General features: G+C 32.3%; 2 protein-coding genes across 2 annotated transcripts in view; both read right to left on the bottom strand.

Annotated features, from left to right (window-relative positions):
* The window catches only part of LOC139499213 (uncharacterized), a 327,861-nt gene that overhangs the window by 254,872 nt on the left and 49,349 nt on the right, over positions 1–23,640 (bottom strand). The window lies entirely within an intron of this gene.
* Positions 1–23,640, bottom strand: part of LOC139497893 (death-associated protein kinase 1-like) — a 97,199-nt gene that overhangs the window by 47,595 nt on the left and 25,964 nt on the right. The window contains exon 8 of the mRNA XM_071286133.1: positions 8,850–8,921. Coding sequence (XP_071142234.1) covers positions 8,850–8,921 — 72 coding nt within the window. The remainder of the gene's footprint in view (positions 1–8,849; positions 8,922–23,640) is intronic.

Raw genomic sequence — 23,640 nt, 5'->3', positions numbered from 1 at the left:
TCCAATCTCCATATTTTTTGGTCCTTCATCATAATTAAACATACAAGTACAGATCCAAAGCATGTACAAATAAAATCAATTGTCTACACCAATATATACAAACGAATTTTCTAAGTCCAAGGACCAGAACTTTGCACAAAATCAACACACCAGAACAAATCTGAACTTGATCTGTAACTTGTCATGGTACAACTATATACCAAATATCAAATGAATATCTTAAAGCAAGATAAAATAAAATGCTTCGCTGAGTGCAGCCTGATACAACCACAGAGGTTGAACCCTGAACAGTTTGGTCAAGTTTGGACCCAATATTCAAGGTTGATACTGTCTGAATTTGGATTGAGATCAAATTTTTGACATAACATATATAGGTTTCTGACACAAATAAATGTAGTTAAAGATCTTAAAAATTTGAGATGGGACATTTAATTTTTCTAGAATGGTCTGATATCCAAAATCTAACAACATGGTTATATTCAGCATATAAAAAGAACACCAAAAATTTAATTTTAGTTGAAATCAAACTCTGTTTAATATTGGACCCTTCAAACCTTAATATGGACTAATTTGAAAACAGGGCCCAAAATAAGAAATCTATATGCACAATAAGAAATCTATATGCACAATAAGATTCAGCATCTCATACAGCCGCAATAACTCAGTTTTAGATGAAATCAAACAAAGTTTAATTTCGGACCCTTTTGACCTCAATGTAGACCAATTTAAAAATGGGGCCCAATATCCAAAAGAGTAATACAAGGTTAGAACCCCAAAAATTAAAGACTTTAAATAAATCCCATTGGAATTGGTTAAAAGATTAACAAAACATACTGTGTTATTTTGAAATTAATTTATCCCATTGAAATTGGTTAAAAGAATTGTCTTTATGTTCAATTAAAGATTTTCTGCTATTGCACAATTCTGTGCAATTGAAGATTTCTTGCTATTGCCCAATGCTATACTATTGTACAATACTGTGCTACTGCACAATACTGTGCAATTGAAGATTTCTTGCTATTGTGCAATACTGTGCTATTGTGCAATTGAAGATTTCTTGCAATTGCACAATACTGTGCTATTGTGCAATACTGTGCAATTGAAGATTTCTTGCTATTATGCAGTACTGTGCTATTGAGCAATACCGTGCTTTTGTGCAATACTGTGCAATTAAAGATTTCTTACAATTTCCAAAATACTGTGCTATTGTACAATACTGTGCTATTGTACAATACTGTGCTATTGTACAATACTGTGCTACTGTGCAATTGAAGATTTCTTGTTATTGTGCAATACTGTGCAATTGAATTCTTCTTGAAACTTTTCAAAAATTTTGAAGAAAAAATATGAACTCCCCCAAAAAATTGGAAAAAAACTTTTTGACACAACCCTCCCCCCCCTTCATGGATTTTTTACCCCAAAACTCAATCTCAGCCTTCCCTTTGTGGTATGGAACCTTGTTGTACAATTTAAGAGAGATCCATAAACTTAAACACAAGTTATTGTCTAGAAACTAGAAAAATGCTTGTTTTTGGGCCCTTCTTGCACCTAATTTCTGAACATTTAGGGCAATTACTCATTGAATCAATCCCACCCTTCCCTTTGTGATATTGAACCTTGTGATCCAATTTCAGAGAGATCCATACACTTACACTAAAGTTATTCTGGAAACTACAAAAATGCTTATATTATGCTGTTGGTACCATAACCCCCAAAATCAATTCCAACCTTCCTTTTGTGGTATTGAACCTTTTGGTAAAATTTCATAGAGAGCCATTCACTTAAACTAAAGTTATTGTCTGGAAACCAAATGCGTTTTCTGAAGATGACGCTGAGGCCAACATCATAATATTACGAATAATGCTATAAATGCAAAAATAATTTTAGTGGTCGTATAAATTTCGAATACAAAATGGCTACTTTCCCTAGTTAAGGACTGCAGGTAGAGCGTGGAATCTACCCCCTCGAAATATTTGTAAATGTACAATGAAATTTCTCGTTCTGAATGAATTACTCAAGAATATATATTTGTTACACAGAATGAATGACAGAATGATTAAAATTAAAAATTTGACATTTACCTATTATGGTTCAATATCCACAATCTAAGTATATCAAAGAACTGCAAGAATTCAATTTTTGATGATATCAAACAGGAGTTTAAAATCCAAAATCTTAATACAGTGAAAGATTGAGCAAATCAAAGATCACTGATAATTCAATTTTTGATGAAATCAAACAAAGTTTAATTTTGGAACACAAATTGGACCAACTTTGAAAACATGCTCAAAATCTAAAATTCAAAACACTGTTTGATTGGGCATATAATAATTCAATTTTAACCAACCAATACTGTGCCCAGTAATCTTAAAAATCTTAAAACACGCTTTGATTCAGCATATTAAAGAACACCTAGAATTCATTTCTTTTTTGAAATTAAAATTAAAGTTTAATTTGGGACACTTTGGACCTTAATATTGACCAATTTGAAGAAATTAAAAATCTAAATGCATAGTTAGTCTGCATATGAAAGAAAAGCAATAATACACATTTTGATGAAATCAAACAAAGTTTAATTTTTTGACCCTTTTGATCTCAATGTAGATCAATTTAAAAATGGGGCTCATTATCCAAAATAGTAATACAAGGTTAGAACCCCAAATATTAAAGACTTTTAATTAATTCAATTGAAATTGGTTAAAAGAATGTCTTTATTTTCAATTGAAGATTTCCTGCTATTGTGCAATATTGTGCTATTGTGCAATACTGTGCTATTGTGCAATACTGTGCAATTGAAGATTTCTTGCTACTATGCCATACTATGCTTTTGCACAAAACTTTGCAATTATAGATTTCTTGCTATTGCCCAATACTGTGCTATTGTACAATACTGTGCAATTATAGATTTCTTGCTATTGCCCAATACTGTGATATTGCACAAAACTTTGCAATTATAGATTTCTTGCTATTGCCCAATACTGTGCTATTGTGCAATACTGTGCACTTAAAGATTTCTTGCTATTGCACAATACTGTACTATTGTACAATACTTTGCAATTAAAGATTTCTTGCTATTGCCCAATACTGTGATATTGCCCAATACAATGCTATTGCGCAATACTGTGCTGTTGCACAATACTGTGTTTTTTTGCAATACTGTGCAATTGAAGATTTCTCCTTGAAAAAAATTAAAGACTTTAAATTTAAAATTGGTTAAAAGATTTGTCTTTATTTTGAATTGAAGTTTTCCTGCTATTGTACAATACTATGCTATTGTGCAATAATGTGCAAATAAAGATTTCTTGCTATTGCCCAAATACTGTTCTATTGTACAATACTGTGTATTTGCACAATACTGTGCCATTGTGCAATACTGTGCTACTGCGTAATGGAAGATTTCTTGCTATTGTGCAATACTGTGCTTTTTGCAATACAGTGAGTGCTATTGAAGATTTCTTCTTGAAACTTGAAAATTTCAATTTTCAAAAATTTTGAAGTAAAAAAAATGAACCCCCCAAAAAAATTTGAAAAAAAAATCTCCCCAAACTCATTCCCAGCTTTCTCTTTGTGGTATGGAACCTTGTAGTAAAATTTTTTAGAAAGATTCATACACAAAAACACAAGTTATTGTTCGGAAACTATAAAAATGCTTTCTTTTGGCCCCTACTTCTTAAACTGTTGGTACCGATAACCCCGTAAATCAATCCCAACCTTCCTTTTGTTGTATTGAACCTTCTGGTAAATTTCATAGAGAGGCATCAATTAAACTAAATTTATTGTCTGGAAACCAAATGTGTCTTCGGACAATGACGCAGCTGACGACAACACCTATGACATCAGAGCATTATAAATATGAACGTATAAAAATGCTGAAAACTGATTACTTTCCTTTATTGTTTAAGCCAAAAGACCATAACTCTGCACAAAACTTCAGACCAGAACAAAATCTGAAATTGTTCTATAATATGTCACAGTAAACCTAAAACTGTATACCAAATATCAAATCAACATCTGTATTACAGATTTTGTAAGCATGACGACCAAAAGTTTGGAAAACTGATTCCTTGCGTGAATTTAAGAAGTCAAAGGACCTGCCATGTGAAGGACTCAAACTCATAACCTGAGTGTAAAAAGGCTAGTGATATATTTGCTAGCTACGTAAAAGGATATTTGCTAAAGTAGGACAAAGTTAATTGTTGGCCAAGCAAAAAAAAGTTAATACAATACAGTTATCTCAATTTATATAAATTCTATACAAAATTAAAAAAAATGAATATTTGACACAAATAAAACTAGAGGCTCTAAAGAGCCTGTGTCGCTCACCTTGGTCTATGTGAATATTAAACAAAGGAAGCTTATGGATTCATGACAAAATTGTGTTTTGGTGATGGTGATGTGTTTGTACATCTTATTTTACTAAACAGTCTTGCTGCTTACAATTATCTTTATCTATAATGAACTTGGCCAAGTAGTTTCAGTGGAAAATGTTAATAAAAATTTACAAATTTTATTAAAATTGTTAGAAGGACAATAACTCCTTAGGGGGTCAATTAACCATTTTGGTCATGCTGACTTATTTGTAAATCTTACTTTGCTGAACAATATTGCTGTTTACAGTTTATCTCTATCTATGATAATATTCAAGATAATAACCAAAAACAGCAAAATTTCCTTTAAAATTACCGATTCAGGGGCAGCAACCCAACAACGAGTTGTCCGATTCATCTGAAAATTTAATGGTAGATATATCTTGACCTGATAAACAATTTTACCTGTTGTCAGATTTGCTCTAATTGCTTTGGTTTTTGAGTTATAAGCCAAACTGCATTTTACCCCTATGTTCTATTTTTAGCCGTGGCGGCCATCTTGATTTGATGGCCAGGTCACCCCACACATTTTTTAAACTAGATACCCCAATGATGATTGTGGCCAAGTTTGGATTAATTTGGCCCAGTAGTTTCAGAGGAGAAGATTTTTGTAAACGATAACTAAGATTTAAGAAAAATGGTTAAAAATTGAATATAAAGGGCAATAACTCCTTAAGGGGTCAACTGACCATTTCAGTCACGTTGACTTATTTGTAAATCTTACTTTGCTGAACATTATTGCTGTTTACAGTTTATCTCTATCTATAATAATATTCAAGATAATAACAAAAAACAGCAAAATTTCCTTAAAATTACCAATTCAGGGGCAGGAACCCAACAACGGGTAGCCCAATTCATCTGAAAATTTCACGACAGATAGATCTTGACCTGATAAACAATTTGATCCAGTCAGATTTGCTCTAAATGCTTTGGTTTTTCAGTTATAAGCCAAAAACTGCATTTTATCCCTATGTTCTATTTTTAGCCATGGCGGCCATCTTGGTTGGTTGGCCGGGTTACCGGACACATTTTGTTAAACTAGATACCCTAATGATGATTGTGGCCAAGTTTGGTTTAATTTGGCCCAGTAGTTTCAGAGGAGAAGATTTTTGTAAAAGTTAACGACGCCAAACGCAAAGTGATGGGAAAAGCTCACTTGGCCCTTCGGGCCAGGTGAGCTAATAACAAGAATGTGTCCTCAGTACACGAATGCCCCACTCGCACTATCATTTTCCATGTTCAGTGGACGGTGAAATTGGGGTAAAAACTTTAATTTGGCATTAAAATTAGAAAGATCATATCATAGGGAACATGTGTACAAAGTTTGAAGTCGATTGAACTTCAACTTCATCAAAAACTACCTTGACCAAAAACTTTAACCTGGAGCGGGACAGACGGACGGATGGACGAACGGACGCACAGACCAGAAAACATAATGCCCCTCTACTGTCGTAGGTGGAGCATAAAAATAAACAAGAGACCAAGTAAAAGACATAGAAATTAATTATTAATTACACCATTTCTGTTCAAAGGGAAATAACTCAAATCCATATGGTAAAAATCACTTTTGTTACTGAAAGGTCAACAACTCAACAACAAAAACAGCTCAAATCGTGAAAATTGAACTTGACCTTCATTTAGTCACAGGAAACAACATATCTTAATTTGAAAAGATTTCGTCAAAGCTTTTTCATGTTTATGAACTGACAGTATTTGGCGGCTGCCCACCCGCCGCTGTACATCCTTAAATCAATAACCAACCAGGTGCTCCGCAGGGCGCAGCTTTATACGACCGCAGAGGTCGAACCCTGAACAGTTGGGGCAAGTATGGACAAAACATTCAAGCGTGATACAGCTCTGAATTTGGATTGTGATCAAATTTTTGACATTACATGGTTTTTTTTTTACACAAAACAAATGTCAAGATTTTACAAATCAATTAAAAATTTCTTCTTCAAACTTTTTAAATCTAAAATTAAATAGTTGACACAGCATAGGTTTCTGACACAGAATGAATGTGGTTTAATGAACTTAAAAGTTTTTTTTGCCTTTGAGCAATTCACTATGCTGTTGAATATTAATCCTCTCAAAAAAATGTTTGAAGAAATTTTCTTTTTATTTATGAAATCTGAAATGACAAAAATTAAACCCCCCCTCCTTTTTTCACATCCCCGTTTCCCTTTTTCCAAAACTGATATCAATTCAAATTTCTAATGGAGTTTGCAACAATAACAACTACTCTTTTAAATACATCATAAAATATTAAAATGTAAAATAAAGTGCTTGTTATCACTGAATATGGTAAAGATTGGTTGGTAGTAAAAGTGAATATACATTGTTTATTGTATAAAACAATAAAAAAAACTTCATCAGCAACATTTTATATTGGCAAATTTCCAATGAAGTTATTTACATAAAGTTATTGGCAAATAAAAATAGAAAATGACATCATAGTCATGTCTGGCAAATGTCCAACATACATTATCTAAAAACATTTTAGATAAAATAAGGAAAAAAAGCTTCATCAGCAACATTTTATATTGGCAAATTTCCAATGAAGTTATTTACATAAAGTTATTGGCAAATGAAAATATAAAATGACATCATAGTCATGTCTGGCAAATTTCCAACATATATTATCAACTACTATTCTATACAAAGAAAGATAACTCCAATTGAAAATTAATTGCTATTGCACAATATTGTGCAATTAGATATTTCTTGCTATTGTGCAATACTGTGCAATTGAAAATTTCTTGCTATTGCACAATACTTGATATGGAATCCTGATTTGGACCAACTTGAAAACTGGGCCCATAATCAAAAATCAAATTACATATTTAGATAAAGCATATCAAATAAGCCCAAGAATTTAATTTTTGTTAAAATCAAACTTAGTTTAATTTTGGACCCTTTGGACCTTAATGTAGACCAATTTGAAAACTGGACCAAAAATTAAGAATCTACATACACAGTTAGATTTGGCATATCAAAGAACCCATTTATTCAATTTTTGATGAAATCAAACAAAGTTTAATTTTGGACCCCCATTTGGACCAACTTGAAAACTAGGCCAATAATTAAAAATCTAAGTACATTTTTAAATTCAGCATAACAAAGAACCCCAAGGATTCAATTTTTGTTAAAATCAAACTAAGTTTAATTTTGGACCCTTTGGACCTTAATGTAGACCAATTTGAAAACGGGACCAAAAATTAAGAATCTACATACATAGTTAGATTTGGCATATCAAAGAACCCCAATTATTCAATTTTTGATGAAATCACACAAAGTTCAATTTTGGACCCTTTGGGCCCCTTATTCCTAAACTGTTAGGACCAAAACTCCCAAAATCAAACCCAACCTTCCTTTTATGGTCATAAACCTTGTGTTTAAATTTCATAGATTTCTATTTACTTATACTAACGTTATGGTGCGAAAACCAAGAAAAATGCTTATTTGGGTCCCTTTTTGGCCCCTAATTCCTAAACTGTTGGGACCTAAACTCCCAAAATCAATACCAACCTTCCTTTTGTAGTCATTAACATTGTGTTTAAATTTCATTGATTTCTATTTACTTAAACTAAAGTTATTGTGCGAAAACCAAGAATAATGCTAATTTGGGCCCTTTTTTGGCCCCTAATTCCTAAACTGTTGAAACCAAAACTCCCAAAATCAATCCCAACCGTTCTTTTGTGGTCATAAACCTTGTGTCAAAATTTCATAGATTTCTATAAATTTAAACTAAAGTTATAGTGCGAAAACCAAGAAAATGCTTATTTGGGCCCTTTTTGGCCCCTAATTCCTAAAATGTTGGGACCAAAACTCCCAAAATCAATACCAATCTTCCTTTTGTGGTCATAAACCTTGTGTTAAAATTTCATAGATTTCCATTCACTTTTACTAAAGTTAGAGTGCGAAAACTAAAAGTATTCGGACGCAGGACGACGACGACGACGACGACGACGACGACGACGACGACGACGACGACGACGACGACGACGACGACGCCGACGCCAACGTGATAGCAATATACAACGAAAAAATTTTCAAATTTTGCGGTCGTATAAAAACAATTAAATATCAAAAATCAAGAAAACTTGCTCTTGTCTTGTTCGCTCTAGAATATGAAATAAAAGACATTAGCTTATTTTATTGAATATTGAAGAAAACACATAATAATAAATTCCTGAATTGAAAAATGACAACTAAGCTTAGTTAAAAGATTGTTAAGTGTGAATGAAGCGCCTCAAATATATGATGTCCAATCAAAAGGGTGATAACAAATAAATTGCATTAGAATTTTAAATTGTTTGTTCAAAACTATTTTTTTAAGATTTCTCTCCTGAAGTATCTTGGTTTTGTGGCATTTGATTTCTGAGTTTAATATTTTTTTTATCTTTTGTAACTTATTTTCTAATTGATTCATTCTAAGTGTAAGCATTTGTAATTCAACACCATCATATCTATCACTATAAGTACCTGTAAGTATATCATCACTTCTTCATACTGCCCCTCTTTCCATTCTGCTGCTAGATCGTAAGGAGTCTTACCCTGAAATACAGATACATTGTTATATTGCTTTCACCTGTTACAAAGAAGGCTTCTACACATATCTTACAATTAGTAAGACCAGTAGCAGCTGAGTGGTGATTTATCTTATCTTAACAGATGCTAACCATATATATATATATATAACTCATGAGACGACATTTAGATCATTTTTCACAATTTTGTGAAGACTTTAAATAGGCTTTTAACTCTTTTTTGTCCTATAATTTTCTTTGCAGTTTGAAGATTGGTAAATGCATCCTTATGTCTACATGAGGGTGTGGAGGACTTTGGGATCTTCATTTTTAACTATCTTTTCTAATTTTGTGGACACATTATTGACAGTTCTTTATATTTTTAACACCCCAATATTGTTCTCTATTTTTTATATTTCTGCACCCAATTCTTTTTCTATTCATTTATTTTTTTACCGATTTCTCTCCATTTTCATGATTTTTTTCTTCTTCAATTCATGATTTTCTAATCTGTAAACCCATTCATACCCTCCTGTATCTGTATACCACATCTACACCTTCCTATATCTGTATACCCCTTCAATCCCTCCTATATCTGTATACCACATCCACACCCTCCTATATCTGTATAGCCCATCCACACCCTCCTATATCTGTATACCACATCCACACCCTCCTATATCTGTATAGCCCATCCACACCCTCCTATATCTGTATAGCCCATCCCCACCTTCTATATCTGTTTGCCCCATCCACATACTCCTATATTTGTATACCCCATCCACTCTCTCCTATATACACTAGTAGCCAGATTAAAGTCTGAAGCCGTCATTTTGGTCTGATCAAGTCTTGATCGACTTAATTTACTGCTAGAGAAAAACGTTGAGAATTTTCAGACTTTAAGACACTGTTCAGATCTGTTGTGTCAAGTCTGTTCAGTCATGTCAAGTTAATCAAGATGGAAGGCTCTAGCGTTAAAACAAGTCTGTTAAGACTGTTTTGGACAAATTAAGACCAATCATAACAAGAGTGCACACACAGAAATGTCTCCCCTTCTTTACTAATCATTGATATTATGTTGAAACTCCTAAATCTAAAGCTTTATTACGACTGCATGTCACATAGACTTAACATGAATCATGAAAATGAGGTCAAGGTCAGTTGAACCATATGCCAGGCAGACATGTACAGCTAACAATGCTTCCATACAACAAATATAGTTGACCTATTGCTTATAGTTTAAGAAAATAGACCAAAACACAAAAACTTAACACTGAGCAATGAACCTTGAAAACCAGGTCAAGGTCAAATAAAACCTGCACGACTGACATATAGATCATAAAATATTTCCATACACAAAATATAGTAGACCTATGACATATAGTATTAGATAAAAAGACCAAAACTCAAAAACTTAACTTTGACCACTGAACCATGAAAATGAGGTCAAGGTCAGATGACATCTGCCCACTAGACATGTACACCTTACAATCATTCCATACAACAAATATAGTAGACCTATTGCATAAAGTATGAGAAAAACAGACCAAAACACAAAAACTTAACTATAACCACTGAACCATGAATATGAGGTCAAGGTCAGATGACACCTGCCTGTTGGACATGTACACCTTACAGTCCTTCCATACACCGAATATATTAGACCTATTGCTTATAGTATCTGAAATATGGACTTGACCACCAAAACTTAACCTTGTTCACTGATCCATGAAATGAGGTTGAGGTCAAGTGAAAACTGTCTGACGGGCATGAGGACCTTGCAAGGTACGCACATACTAAATATAGTTATCCTATTACTTACAGTAAGAGAGAATTTAACATTGCAAAAAATCTGAACTTTTTTTTCAAGTGGTCACTGAACCATGAAAATGAGGTCAAGGACAATGGACATGTGACTGACGGAAACTTCGTAACATGAGGCATCTATATACAAAATATGAAGCATCCAGGTCTTCCACCTTCTAAAATATATAGCTTTTAAGAAGTGAGCTAACACCGCCGCCGCCACCGGATCACTATCCCTATGTCGAGCTTTCTGCAACAAAAGTTGCAGGCTCGACAAAAAGTAACGTTCAAAACTTTCAGATCGGGTTAAGATTAGTGTGTCAGAATGATATTAGGAGTTACGCCCCTTCATGTGGATGATACATTGTATTATAAATGCTAGAATAAAAAACATGTATTATTTTGAATTATTAAACATAAAATCATTCGTTGACTTTTTATTTCTGTTGGTATTTGTTTAAGGGATTAGAGAATTAATAATATATATTTATATACATACAGGTTTGTTAGTTTGTTTTGTTGTAGAAATAAATTATTCCCCAATAACGGTGTTTCTGATTTTATTTTTTATTTTTATTTTCTGGTATTAATTTAAGCATTTAATTATTCTTTGAAAAAAGTAATTGCAAATTTTAAACGTAACACTAACAAAAGAGTGACAACAACATCTTATAAATTTTATACGTCCAAATCACGTTTCTGGATTTTACTTAATTAGGAACGATTATTGCAAAATACAAATATTTTATATGTCAGATAATTTATATCGTTAATTTCGTTATCCTCTTAAGGCCGCAGCAGGGAACCATGTCTCCATTTGAACTAAGCTTCTGAAACTGCTCTTAGGTCGTGAAGTTAGAGTGTCAAAACTATAAATAACATACCATCGGAAAGAGAAGGATGTTGATGGGGTTTCGCAGAATTGAGAGAATGATCGGCTATAAATATGAATAATAGAGAAAATGGAAAAAAAATAAAGAATAGAGAATAATAAGGTGCTTGAATATAAAGAATGGTATAATATAGACAAAAAATATAAAGAATAGAAAAAAACGGCCTAAACATTAAAGAATACAGAAATGAAGGACCCCCTCCTGATCCTCATAGATTAAAACAAAATAACCTAATTTTAAGTTCAGCATCGAGTATATGTCTTAGTACATCTGTTTGTAAATGCGCTTATCCTTTCTTTCATTTGAATAAAAAACTTATCTAATATAAAATATGTATTTATTTGTTTATTCAGATTGCACTATTATAAATAATTCTTCTTCGTCTTCTCCCTCTAAACTGTAAAAGTAAAGTATGTATGCTTTAATATTTGGTCTATAAAGATTAAGTTCGATGGCACGTGCCAATAATCCAAGGGTAATAAAATCAACGATCCATACAATAACATGCCAATAACAATGGCTATTTCACAGTTATATCATACGTTCACCCGTCATGGTATTCATACCTGTACTACCTCCTTATGTGTAGTATAAGGTTCTAAATCATTTTTTGATAGCTTCTTTCTAACACTATTGACGACATTGTTTAAACTACATGCACATATCACAAAACTGCAAATTTAGTATAGTTAAAAAGATATACAATATTGAAATGCATTTTTTTCTATCAAAAATTACAGAGGGGGGCGTACACCCTCTACGACCCCCTCTGAATCTGCCACTGGATATCTAGTTGTTTCACTGAAAAAGAATGAATTTGAGCAAGACTTCTTATTTTGCATGCTTTATTGTAAAAACTGCAGCATTCATTTGCGTCAAATAAAACAACCATTTAATTGCGCAAATATTATAGACTTGTTTTCATATGCTTGTTCTTAGTGCACTGAGGAGGTCCTTTCCGGTATTAACAGTTACAAGCAAAGGGCCTCCTTAGTGCACTTATATCAAAATAGTGCACTTAGGACCTGATGGAATGATAGAACTGACACAAAAAACATGACATAAAAATGGAGACTTTCTTAAAGTACTTAATTTCAAATTTTATAATCATATCTTTAGTAATTATAAAGTTATTTAACAGTTGAAGTCAGTATTCTAATGTAACATGTACGTGTAAATAGGTAAATCGTTTCGAGGTAAATATGACACAACTAATAAAACTGGGAATGGAAATGGGGAATGTGTCAAGTTCTATTTATTGGGGCAATTCATATTATAAAAAACAAGAACTATCTTTAAAAAAGATATCCGACGTATTTAAATTTGAGTAAATGTTTAAAACTATCATTTCGATAACCTTCAGAAGCACAATGACTTAATGATGCAGGACCTCTTTAATTAAATCTCCATCTGAATGTAACTACAAGAAGGCGATTGCAGTGCACTGAAAACCTGCATAGTTTGACACAATTTGACCTTGGTGGCAACGCCCATTCACTGCCTTCATCTTGTGAACAACAATGCTGTAACTATCTAAAAATCATATAATTACCAACAAAAGAACATTACAAATTGTTTTGTGACTATTCCAATTATATTTAAATAACTGATTTACCATTTAAATAACGATTTTTCTGTTTGTGTTACCCCGCGGAAATCTCACATGTGTATGTGCGTTCTAAAAGTCATGTACGTTCGTCCAACAAAGTTTACATTAAAAATTATATAATTGTTCCGAATAAACAGCTGTCATGGATGCAAAGAGCTATTGGAGAAACAATTATTTTAATAAAAATATAAATCTTTGTAAGATCTAGTTCAAATATTTATAGTTTTTCACTTGCTTTCCATCACGATATAATTAACGAGACGTTTTTTCAAACACAATCAAATCACCCACCATGACAGCATTTTGTCCAATCAAAGACAGGATTTTCGAGCATGCGTATTCTGTTGCCATAGTTAAGCGTCCTTAAGTTCAAAGGGCACAAACTAAAACTATACCGACTACGTCAGAATATACCGACTACATCGGAAAAAGAAGAGATGGGCGCGATACAAACCTTTACAATTTGACATATTACACCTGACCGTTTTGACAAATCAGTAAATTCTTCGCCCGGGGATATGCACCTGACACTAATCTTCCTTCAGTAACTTTACAATACCCAGCCGTGTCATTTCCGTATATTTTACATACACATACAATTACAATTGAAAAAAAAATGTTAATAATATTGAGTTCAAATGTTGTTTTTATTAAATGCACCTAGGTATGTATTTGTAAACTTATGTTGTTACTTTATTTCATGTATCTTTTTTTTTTTTTTGCTTCAATTACTTTTTTTTTTTATCTTAATGACTTATTCGTAAATCGAAAAACGCACAAATCTGAATAGAATTATATGACCTTGAATGATTTCTTTAACTCAAAACTAGAAATACATGTACATGTAGATGCCTCTTATATCTTATTTTTCTCGTTGGGTTGCTTGTCTATTAATTGACGTTTACGCTATATTCTTTAGTTCGGTATTTGTGAAAATCCTCTCATCTATCAATTTCACAATAAATATAATAGTCGCAAGTCATGAACACTGATGTTTAACCTGTTATCAATTTTTCGTATATGCACAAAGATAAAATAAAATGAAACACTTTAAAGCAGTTTAAATCATGCAGTGAATTTTGAAAATATAGTGTTATTTTAGATTAATGCTTTTTCTGTCCCTTTTCTTAATAATAAGGACACTTATGTCACTGGTAAATATGGAACTAGTCAACCATGAATAATCCCAAACAACAAATTTTTGATTGATTTGGGTATCTATGGTTTGTCACACTTGCTTATACTAGTATCATCAATGTGTTTATAACCATCAACAGAGACACATTCTCTGCCATCATCAATCAGTCCTAATCATTAAAGATCAATTGACAAAATTCAAATGATGATAATATTACGTATTATTTTCAGTTATAGTAGTCTCAGTTTTCAACAATATTTTAACAATATCCTTAAGAATTTTAATTGCTTCAGTCATATAATATATGCATATATATTTATTTTTTTTCACGATTAATATTTTTAGATTGATAATAAAATTGCATCATTTTTAAACATTTATTTATTTATATTTATTTAACGTGCACACCGATTTGATAAGTGTTTAAACACTTGACGCCATATTGATACATATCATATATGAACATTTCGGAAAAATAAGGTAGATATTTAATCATCGGATCTTAGGAAGTTTTCTTGTAGGTTAAAAGAAGGGGGACAATAAACCTCTAAGTAGTAAAACTTTAAGATTGGTATTCTTTATATTGTATAACTTTCATATTCTGACTTTCTCCTCAATTTTTAAATTATATTGAGAAGTCACGTTTTAATGCCAGATCTTTTATCATTGTTCTGTTAAATCAAAGACATGTAATACATGTATTCTATTATCTGGGATAAATTATTCACAATGATAAAGAAATAAGGGATGATTTAGAAATTGGCATGTTGTGTATACACCTATCTATTGGTGAACACTATATACGTTGCCCACTAGCTGTCCTTATGTGTTTTTTGTTGTTTAATTGCTGTCTCGTTGTCGTTAAACCCACTATAATCTCCTACAGTTTCAATATATATTTTTCTTAAGACTTTGCCCAGAGGAAAGTAATAGAATAGGTTTGTATATACATTTTAGCGTTTCACTTTTCAATTTTTAACTCCCCAATATTTTATTTTAAACTATTAATTTTGAAGACGTGTGTTATCTAAATGAAGTCTCAATGGTCACCAAATCACCAGCAATTCATAAATGCAAGGTCAGTTTTTTTACGTTCTAAAACAACAAAAATTCTAGATATTTATTCACATAAAGACTTGAAAGACTTAAGTGTAACTGTATGCTGATTGATGTTTTATTCTTGGGCTGCTGCAGGCCAGATCACTCTTATTTTCTAAAGAAAATTTTGCATATCCCAAGTCAGGAGCCTCTGGCCTTTGTTAGTCTTGTATTCTTTTAACTTTAGTTTCTTGTGTACAATTTGGAAATTAGTACATCATGGCGTTCATTATCACTGAATTAGTATATATTTGTTTAGGGGTCAGCTGAGGGACGCCTCCAGGTGAGGGAATTTCTCGCTACATTGAAGACCTGTTGGTGACCTTCTGCTGTTGTTTTTTCTATGGTCGAGTTGTTGTCTCTTTGACACATTCCCCATTTCCATTCTCAATTTTATTTGCATAGTACATATACTTATTCGTCTGTAGTGTACAAGCAAATATAGTACTTACTAAATAGAAATTCTGACAGACCTAAAAGAAGTTTTTAAAAACCTGGGCTATTTGTCCTGTACCCAAGTGTAAATCTTATATATACAATATGTACACTTATTTTATTCTGTATGCTTCTTTGTACATATGTACATGTTTAAGTTCTTTAATATGCTTATGAATAACAGAATATGTACATGGAGGGTGTTCATTGTACATTTTTTGTGTACATAATCTGACATATATCATGAGACAGCTACAGAAGTACTTTCTGTTCAACATTTTGTACTACCAGAATAAGGTTTATTCTGTTACTATACTAGTTACTGTGACTCTTTTGGCATCTGGAAATGTAATCATGTCCATTTTCCGCATCATTTTTTGTAAATATTATAAAAAGATACTAACACTTGTTTTCAAATCACAGTCTTACCGGTATTTATTGATTTTAAACCTCTAAGCACCCCACCACACAGTGTAAATATATTGTGTAAATTATTTTATTAATAATTAAACCTATACTAGATCACACCCGCGAAATCGCGGGCATACACAGTTGTAAACTGTTGCAGGATGAATTTTTGTAAAAGATATTATGTCTGGAGAATTTCATAAAAGGTATCAAAAGCCCCCTCACTTTTGTTCATATGTCCGTTATCTGTTTCTTTTCTGTTAAATTCAATTATGTTCATGTCTCTGGCCTCAAACCACAATTATTCTACCCCTTTACTACAATGCATTTTCTTTGTAAAAGTCAAATCAAATTATGAAATTAAAAATTTGCACCGCTTCAAACATAAAATAAATGTAACTGCTTTAAATATAGACCATTATTATTCTAACAAAAATAAATATGCTTCTAGGACAATCCATCAGTGCTTTTTTTCTTTTGAGAGCCCTATTAACATGTGAATGGGAGGATTTTAATCTTGTATAAATGACGAAGGCTAATTTGAGGGGTCACGGGTCGGAGGGGTCCTCATCCCGAAATCCCGGGCTTAAAAACATGAAATCCTGAGGTGCCGAATTTAAAGACATTCATATCCCGACATCCCGAAATTCGAAAAAAAATATTCCCGGACCACGAAAGGATCAATCCCGAAATCCTGAGCTTAAAAACACCCGATCCTGACGCCCCTAAAAAGTCCTGCCTCCCTCAAGTCTCCACCATACTTTCATTTTGGCCAAATCACTACTTTCACTTTCAACAATAAATTTTTATGCTCCATTTAAGGCCATTATGCATCCTAGTCTGTGCAACCGTTTGTTCGTTCGTTCGTACCGTCCGTCCGTCTGACCGGCTTCAGGTTTAACTTTTTGGTCAAGGTTATAAGTTTTTGATGAAGATGAAGTTCAATCAACTCGAAACTTAGTAAATAATTATGTTCCCTATGATATAATCTTTCTAATTTTGAATGCAAAATTAGAGATGTTACTCAATTTCACCGTCCACTGAACATAGAAAATGATAGTGCCGATGTTGCATCCGTGTGATATGGACACATTCTTTTTTCCACATGTTTTACTAATTTCAATATATATGCAACTGGTATGACCCCTTAAATAGTCATTTCAAAGAAAACAGTAGACAGAATTATACAGAAAGTCTCTATATATCATAGAATTATAATCGTAGCTTACATGTAGATAAATGCGAACCAGATGCTCCACAGGGCACAGCTTCATACGACCGCAGAGGTTGAACCCTGAACGGTTGGGGCAAGTATGGACACAACATTCAAGCTGGATTCAGCTCTAAATTTGGATTGTGATTAAATAGTTGACATAGCATAGGTTTCTGACACAGAATAAATGTGGTCTAATGAACTTAAAATATATTTTTTGCCTTTGAGCAATTCACTATGCAGTTGAATATTAATCCTCTCAAAAAAATGTTCGAAGAATTTTTTTTTTTTTTTTTTTATGAAATCTGAAATGAGACAAGTTTACCCTCCCCCCCCCCCAATTTTTTTTCACATCCCCCTTTCCCTTTTTCCAAAACTGATCTCAATTCAAATTTCTAATGGAGTTTGCAAAAATAACTACTCATTTAAATACATCATAAAATATTAAAATGTAAAATAAAGTGCTTGTTATCACTGAATGGTAAAGATTGTTTTAATTTATCAGTTGGTAGTAAAAGTGAATATACATTGTATATTGTATAAAACAATGATTTAAGTTGATTCAACTACTATTCTGGACAAAGAAAGATAACTCCAATTGAAGATTTCTTGCTATTGCTGAATACTGTGCAATTGAAAATTTCTTGCTATTGCACAATACTTAATATAATAATTTTGGATCCTGATTTGAATCAACTTGAAAACTGGGCCCATAATCAAAAATCTAAGTACATGTTTAGATTCAGCATATAAAAAAAGCCCAAGAATTCAATTTTTGTTAAAATCAAACTTATTTAATTTTGGACCCTTTGGACTATGTAGACCAATTTGAAAACAGGACCAAAAATTAAGAATCTACATACACAGTTAGATTTGGCATATAAAAAAAAACCCAATTATTCAATTATTGATGAAATCAAACAAAGTTCAATTTTGGACCCTTTGGGTCCCTTACTCCTAAACTGTTTGGACTAAAACTCCCAAAATCAAACCCAACCTTCTTTTTATGGTCATAAACCTTGTGTTTAAATTTCATAGATTTCTATTTACTTATACTAAAGTTATGGTGCGAACACCAAGAATAATGCTTATTTGGGCCCCTTTTTGGCCCCTAATTCCTAAACTGTTGAGACCTCAAATTCCAAAATCAATCCCAACCTTCCTTTTGTGGTCACAAACCTTGTGTCAAAATTTCATAGATTTCTATTTGCTTAAACTAAAGTAATAGTGCGAAAACCAAGAAAATGCTTATTTGGGCCCTTTTTGGCCCCTAACTCCTAAAATGTTGGGATCAAAACTCCCAAAATCAATCCCAACCTTCCTTTTGTGGTCATAAACCTTGTGTTAAAATTCAATAGATTTCTATTCCTTTTTAGTAAAGTTAGAGTGCGAAAACTAAAAGTATTCGGACGACGACGACGACGCAGCTAACATCATACCAATATACGACCAAAAATTTTCAATTTTTGCAGTCGTATAAAAATAATAGTTGTGGTTCTTGCGATCCAAAAACCATAATATGGAGAACGCTCTGATTGGCTTATTTATTTTTCATTTTTATTATTCATCAATCGATTGATACATAAACCATAATATTGAGAACGCTCTGATTGGCTTATTTAATTTTCATTTTTGTTATACATCATACGATTGGATGTAGTTGTGCATGTTTAAAACTGGAAAACCTATCTATGACCAAAAGTCAGTCTGATGACGGAATCAATATCCGGACACCCTTTTTGTCGTTTTTCTCCCAAAATAACTCAATCTGAATAATCATAAGAATGGATGACAAATGCGACTATGCATGTTACCTATAGGACACAGAGGCATGATGATTAATTTCTTTATCATTTGCAATTATACATACAATTACATTTGTACATGAGTTATGCTACCTTTAATACACAAATAAACAAATAATGACAGACAGCAACCAAAAAAGAACAACATAAGTTTTAGCTTGAGCATGTTGAGAGACTGGCACATAAAATGTGACATAGTAAATATAAAAAAGAAGATGTGGTATGATTGCCAATCAGACAATAGTAATCATGTTTTTGAGAGTTTTTCTGTGACATTAACATATACATGTATCAGAATAAGAAAGGGCATAAGATATCATGTACATGTATGGGGTACATACAAAATTAAGAAAATGTGGTTTCATTGCTAATGAGACAACTCTCCCCAACATGGGCAAGCAACTAACATGACTAAATGACGTAAAAGTCAAAAACTAAAGGTCAGTGTAAGGCCTACAACTATGAGCAAATTTCATACAACATAGTAATTTAGCTGAAATGCTCGTCTTGAAAATTGTACTGCCTTTAACAATTGAGGGTGTTGCAGTACAAAATTCAATAAAAAAGAATTAAACCAGAAAAAAAATTCAACCCTGAGAAATCCTTAGAAAATTATGTAAATAATGACAAATGAAACATGCAGTGGTGAATACAGGTTCAAAGTTTGAGATGCAGGTTGTTCAATCGAAGGTGGTACCTTGTACTTTTTATTCTAATGTTACGGAAAGTTTCATGTACATTCAACAGCTAAATTTAGGATTTTTATATTCTTGCAATATATTTAAAAGAATCTACTACATGTATAAGGTAAAGAGTGTCGGTCAACATGAGTGACTAGCTTTTAAGTATACATGCATGACATGTAGATATCGATGAATACCAGCAATTGATGAAGTTCAAACTCTGTAGACAATGCAGAAAGATAAAATCAAAGCACCAAAGGCGCTGTAGGCAGTTAAGTAAAAAAAAAAGCAGAGGCAAACTTGGCAGAAGTTAAGACGAATATTGTTGAAAAATTGGTGAAAATATTATCTCGGCTATTTCTCAAGTATTGAATAATGTTTGTACCCTAAAATGTTCACTATCCAATCCCGCCACTTTCAAAGGTTATGTCCAATTATTTTTTTTAATATTTAATATCTGTGATTATGCATATACTCTTCACTGTCCCATGGACAGGGAAAGTTTGTGCCTGTCCATATTGAGGACCCAGTAATTTGTTAATTGTTGCTGTATATCATATCCATTTTTCATAATTGTTTTGTACATAAATCAGGCTGCTTTAGTTTTTATTGTTTTACATTTGTAATTCCTGGTCTTTTAAAGCTTACTATGCAGTATACATGTAGGTTTTGCTAATAGTTACAAGCTGCATGGAGGAATATACAACTGCTAACTAAATATCATTGACTTTTCATAAGTTGTCCTCTTTGAACAAACCTTTGGTTTTCTAGTTTGAATGGTTTTACACTAGTAATTTCTGGGCCCATTATAGCTTGTTGTTCGGTGTGAGCCAAGGCTCCGTGTTGAAGGCCCTACATTTACCTATAATGGTTTATTTTCTTTAATTGTTATTTGGATGGAGAGTTGTGTCATCGGCACTCACACCACATCTTCCTATATCTACTTAACACATATCGAATTTCTAAGTCATTCAATGAACAATAATGAGAGGGTGGGGTTATATAATATCCATGGAAATGAAACTTTTAAATACCAACATGTTTGCATACCAAATGGCTTTGACTTAAGATTACTGGTACCTTAAACTAACATAAGTATAATAATCACAAACTTATTCAAGTAAACTAGTTAAAAGTTCAAAGTCAATAGATCATGCATATGACCAAGCGGGGTATGGACCAAATATCCTCTATGGAACTGAGAAGAACTAATGCTTCTTCACCTGCATGGCAATCATCATGTACTTACGACGATTGGTTTCAATAATAAATGAAATTTCAAAGTAACATAAGTTTCCAAGTAAAAAGAGAATAATTGAGGGGGCAGGGCCAAATATCCTCAATAGAAATTAAAAGTGACAAAGTTTATCCAACTGCACACCAAATATCATTGACCGTTCACTAGTGGTTCCTCAATAACTGACCTAATCAAAAACTAATACATGTAAACTAAGTTTTAGAGTCAATAGACCATGACAAAGGGGGTGGTCTAAATATTATGGTAATGAGATATACCTATGCTAACACAACTGCTTACCAAATATCATTGACCTCCCATATACTAGACCTAATCAAACAATCACAAACTACATTTTTGTAATACATTGTTGATGCTGACAAAACAACACAACTATATATATGCCTCTCTTTTTGACTCTGTCATCTTTGGCAAGACAAAAATTCCAACAAATTTAATACAAATATTTTGTCCATCTTTTTTTAATATTTCTATATTCTTAATTTCTTAAATAAATCAATTCTGCATTAACACATAATTCAATATCAATTTGAAACGTTAAACATGTTTAATGTCTACTTCAATATGCGTCAAAAAACTTCGTAAGGCACAACGTTACCTTCTATAGGGCTTCTTTTCGTACCATGCGAGTTATTTAAACAGTAATTTCATAGAAAAGTGGTTTACCTGTATCAAGTTACTGAAGAAAACGCAAAGTTCTGATTTATGAAAACTTCACGAGTGTTTAAATATGAAAAAATCACAGAAAGAAACATCGGAAAAAGATGTGTTTACATTTCCGGAAAATGAAAAGTGCTTGTAAATCCAAATCAATTACGGCTTTTGAAGTGAAATAATTCTGTCCTTTAGCAAATTATTGATAACGTACTTAATCTTAATATTGTTTGAAGCGCCTTTGGCTATATCAAAGCACATGTAGCATCCTGTAACACCAAAGCCTTAACTAAAACCCGATAAAGGAAACCATCTTGAAATGACCTTAAGCGACATCGACAAAATCTATAAATACGTTACATGCAAATGAGGTCCCGATTGAAATTGCAATGGTCCTGATCGAGTATAATGTTTGGGGGTTTACACGATGACAAATAATAACATCAGCTTGCATTAAATAATTAAATAAAATACATATCTTCGTACAATGTAGAAATAAAATAATCAAATATTCTTACAAATTCAAGACTTATACAGAGAGGAAGTAAGACAATGCTTTTAAATATTTACCTTTAGTAGGATGGAATCCACCAAATTCTACGGCGTCACTGATTAAAAATAGCTGAGACTACGTACTATAACACAGAGCCGCAAAATAATATCCATGCGCCATTCATGCCATTTGGCAAATTTTAATGCCTTCATTACAAACATTTTCGGCGATGAAATTATTCTTACAATAGTTCACTTACATCTTCATCAAAAGCACAGACGATAAAAAGCTATGCTTAACTTTTTAATTAGCACTTTTTCAAATGGGGAACATCAATTGTTTTGGGAAAATCGACGATCATTTAAGGTAATCTTCCTTATATTTATTGTTTTTCATAACAAAAAGTGTGAAATAAATGTCTAATTAGTTATAAAGAATCATCCAGACCTGCCAGATCAGAGCAATGGCACTTTTTCAAAAATTCCCAGGGGGGGACCCAAATCCAGGGTGCTCGCATAAGGCAGCTTAACTGCCTAAAAATATATTAATAGCTCAATCAAACTTGATTAGTGTAAAACACACGAAACATGCACAAGGACTCATAAAGAAATATTTAAAGAAGATAAACATATATAAAAGCAACAATTTGGTACTAAACATGAATCCCAGTAAAAGTTGAACTTGTAAAAGTATGTTCCATTAGATGATTAGACTGTATTTGGATAGAAAACATACTTTCAGTCGTGTTAAATATACAGATACATGTAATCATAAAGTCTTGCCATTTTCATTATCAAAATAAGACACAGATGAGACTTCTATTATTGTCTTCGCTTATTTCTTTTTCTTCCGTAAAGTTCCATTACACATATTGCCTATTGTAAACCACTCAAACTTTATACATGTACAGTACTGTAAATTCAGAAATAATTGAATGCGAATAATGTGACTAGGTAAATATCGCAATAATAAGAACTTGCATTCTTAAACATTTTTAACTGAAACATACACATTGATGAGGAATTATTTAAAATCACAATAAATAAACATTTTTTAGTAAAATTTGAGAATGGAATTTAGGGAATATGCATGTCAATGAGATAACCCAACCAAAGAGCAGATAACTGCTAAGGCATCCATTCTTGAATAATTGCAATAATAAATGATCATATACTGGAAATAGTATAATAAATGCATGCAAAACTTTCAGTATTTACAGTTTTTTAAAAATTGCTGGGTATATCCAGATTTTAC

This window comes from Mytilus edulis, chromosome 12 (assembly GCF_963676685.1).
Source record: "Mytilus edulis chromosome 12, xbMytEdul2.2, whole genome shotgun sequence".
NCBI classification, from domain to species: Eukaryota; Metazoa; Mollusca; class Bivalvia; order Mytilida; family Mytilidae; genus Mytilus; species Mytilus edulis.
This window is presented reverse-complemented; position numbering and strand designations above follow the sequence as displayed.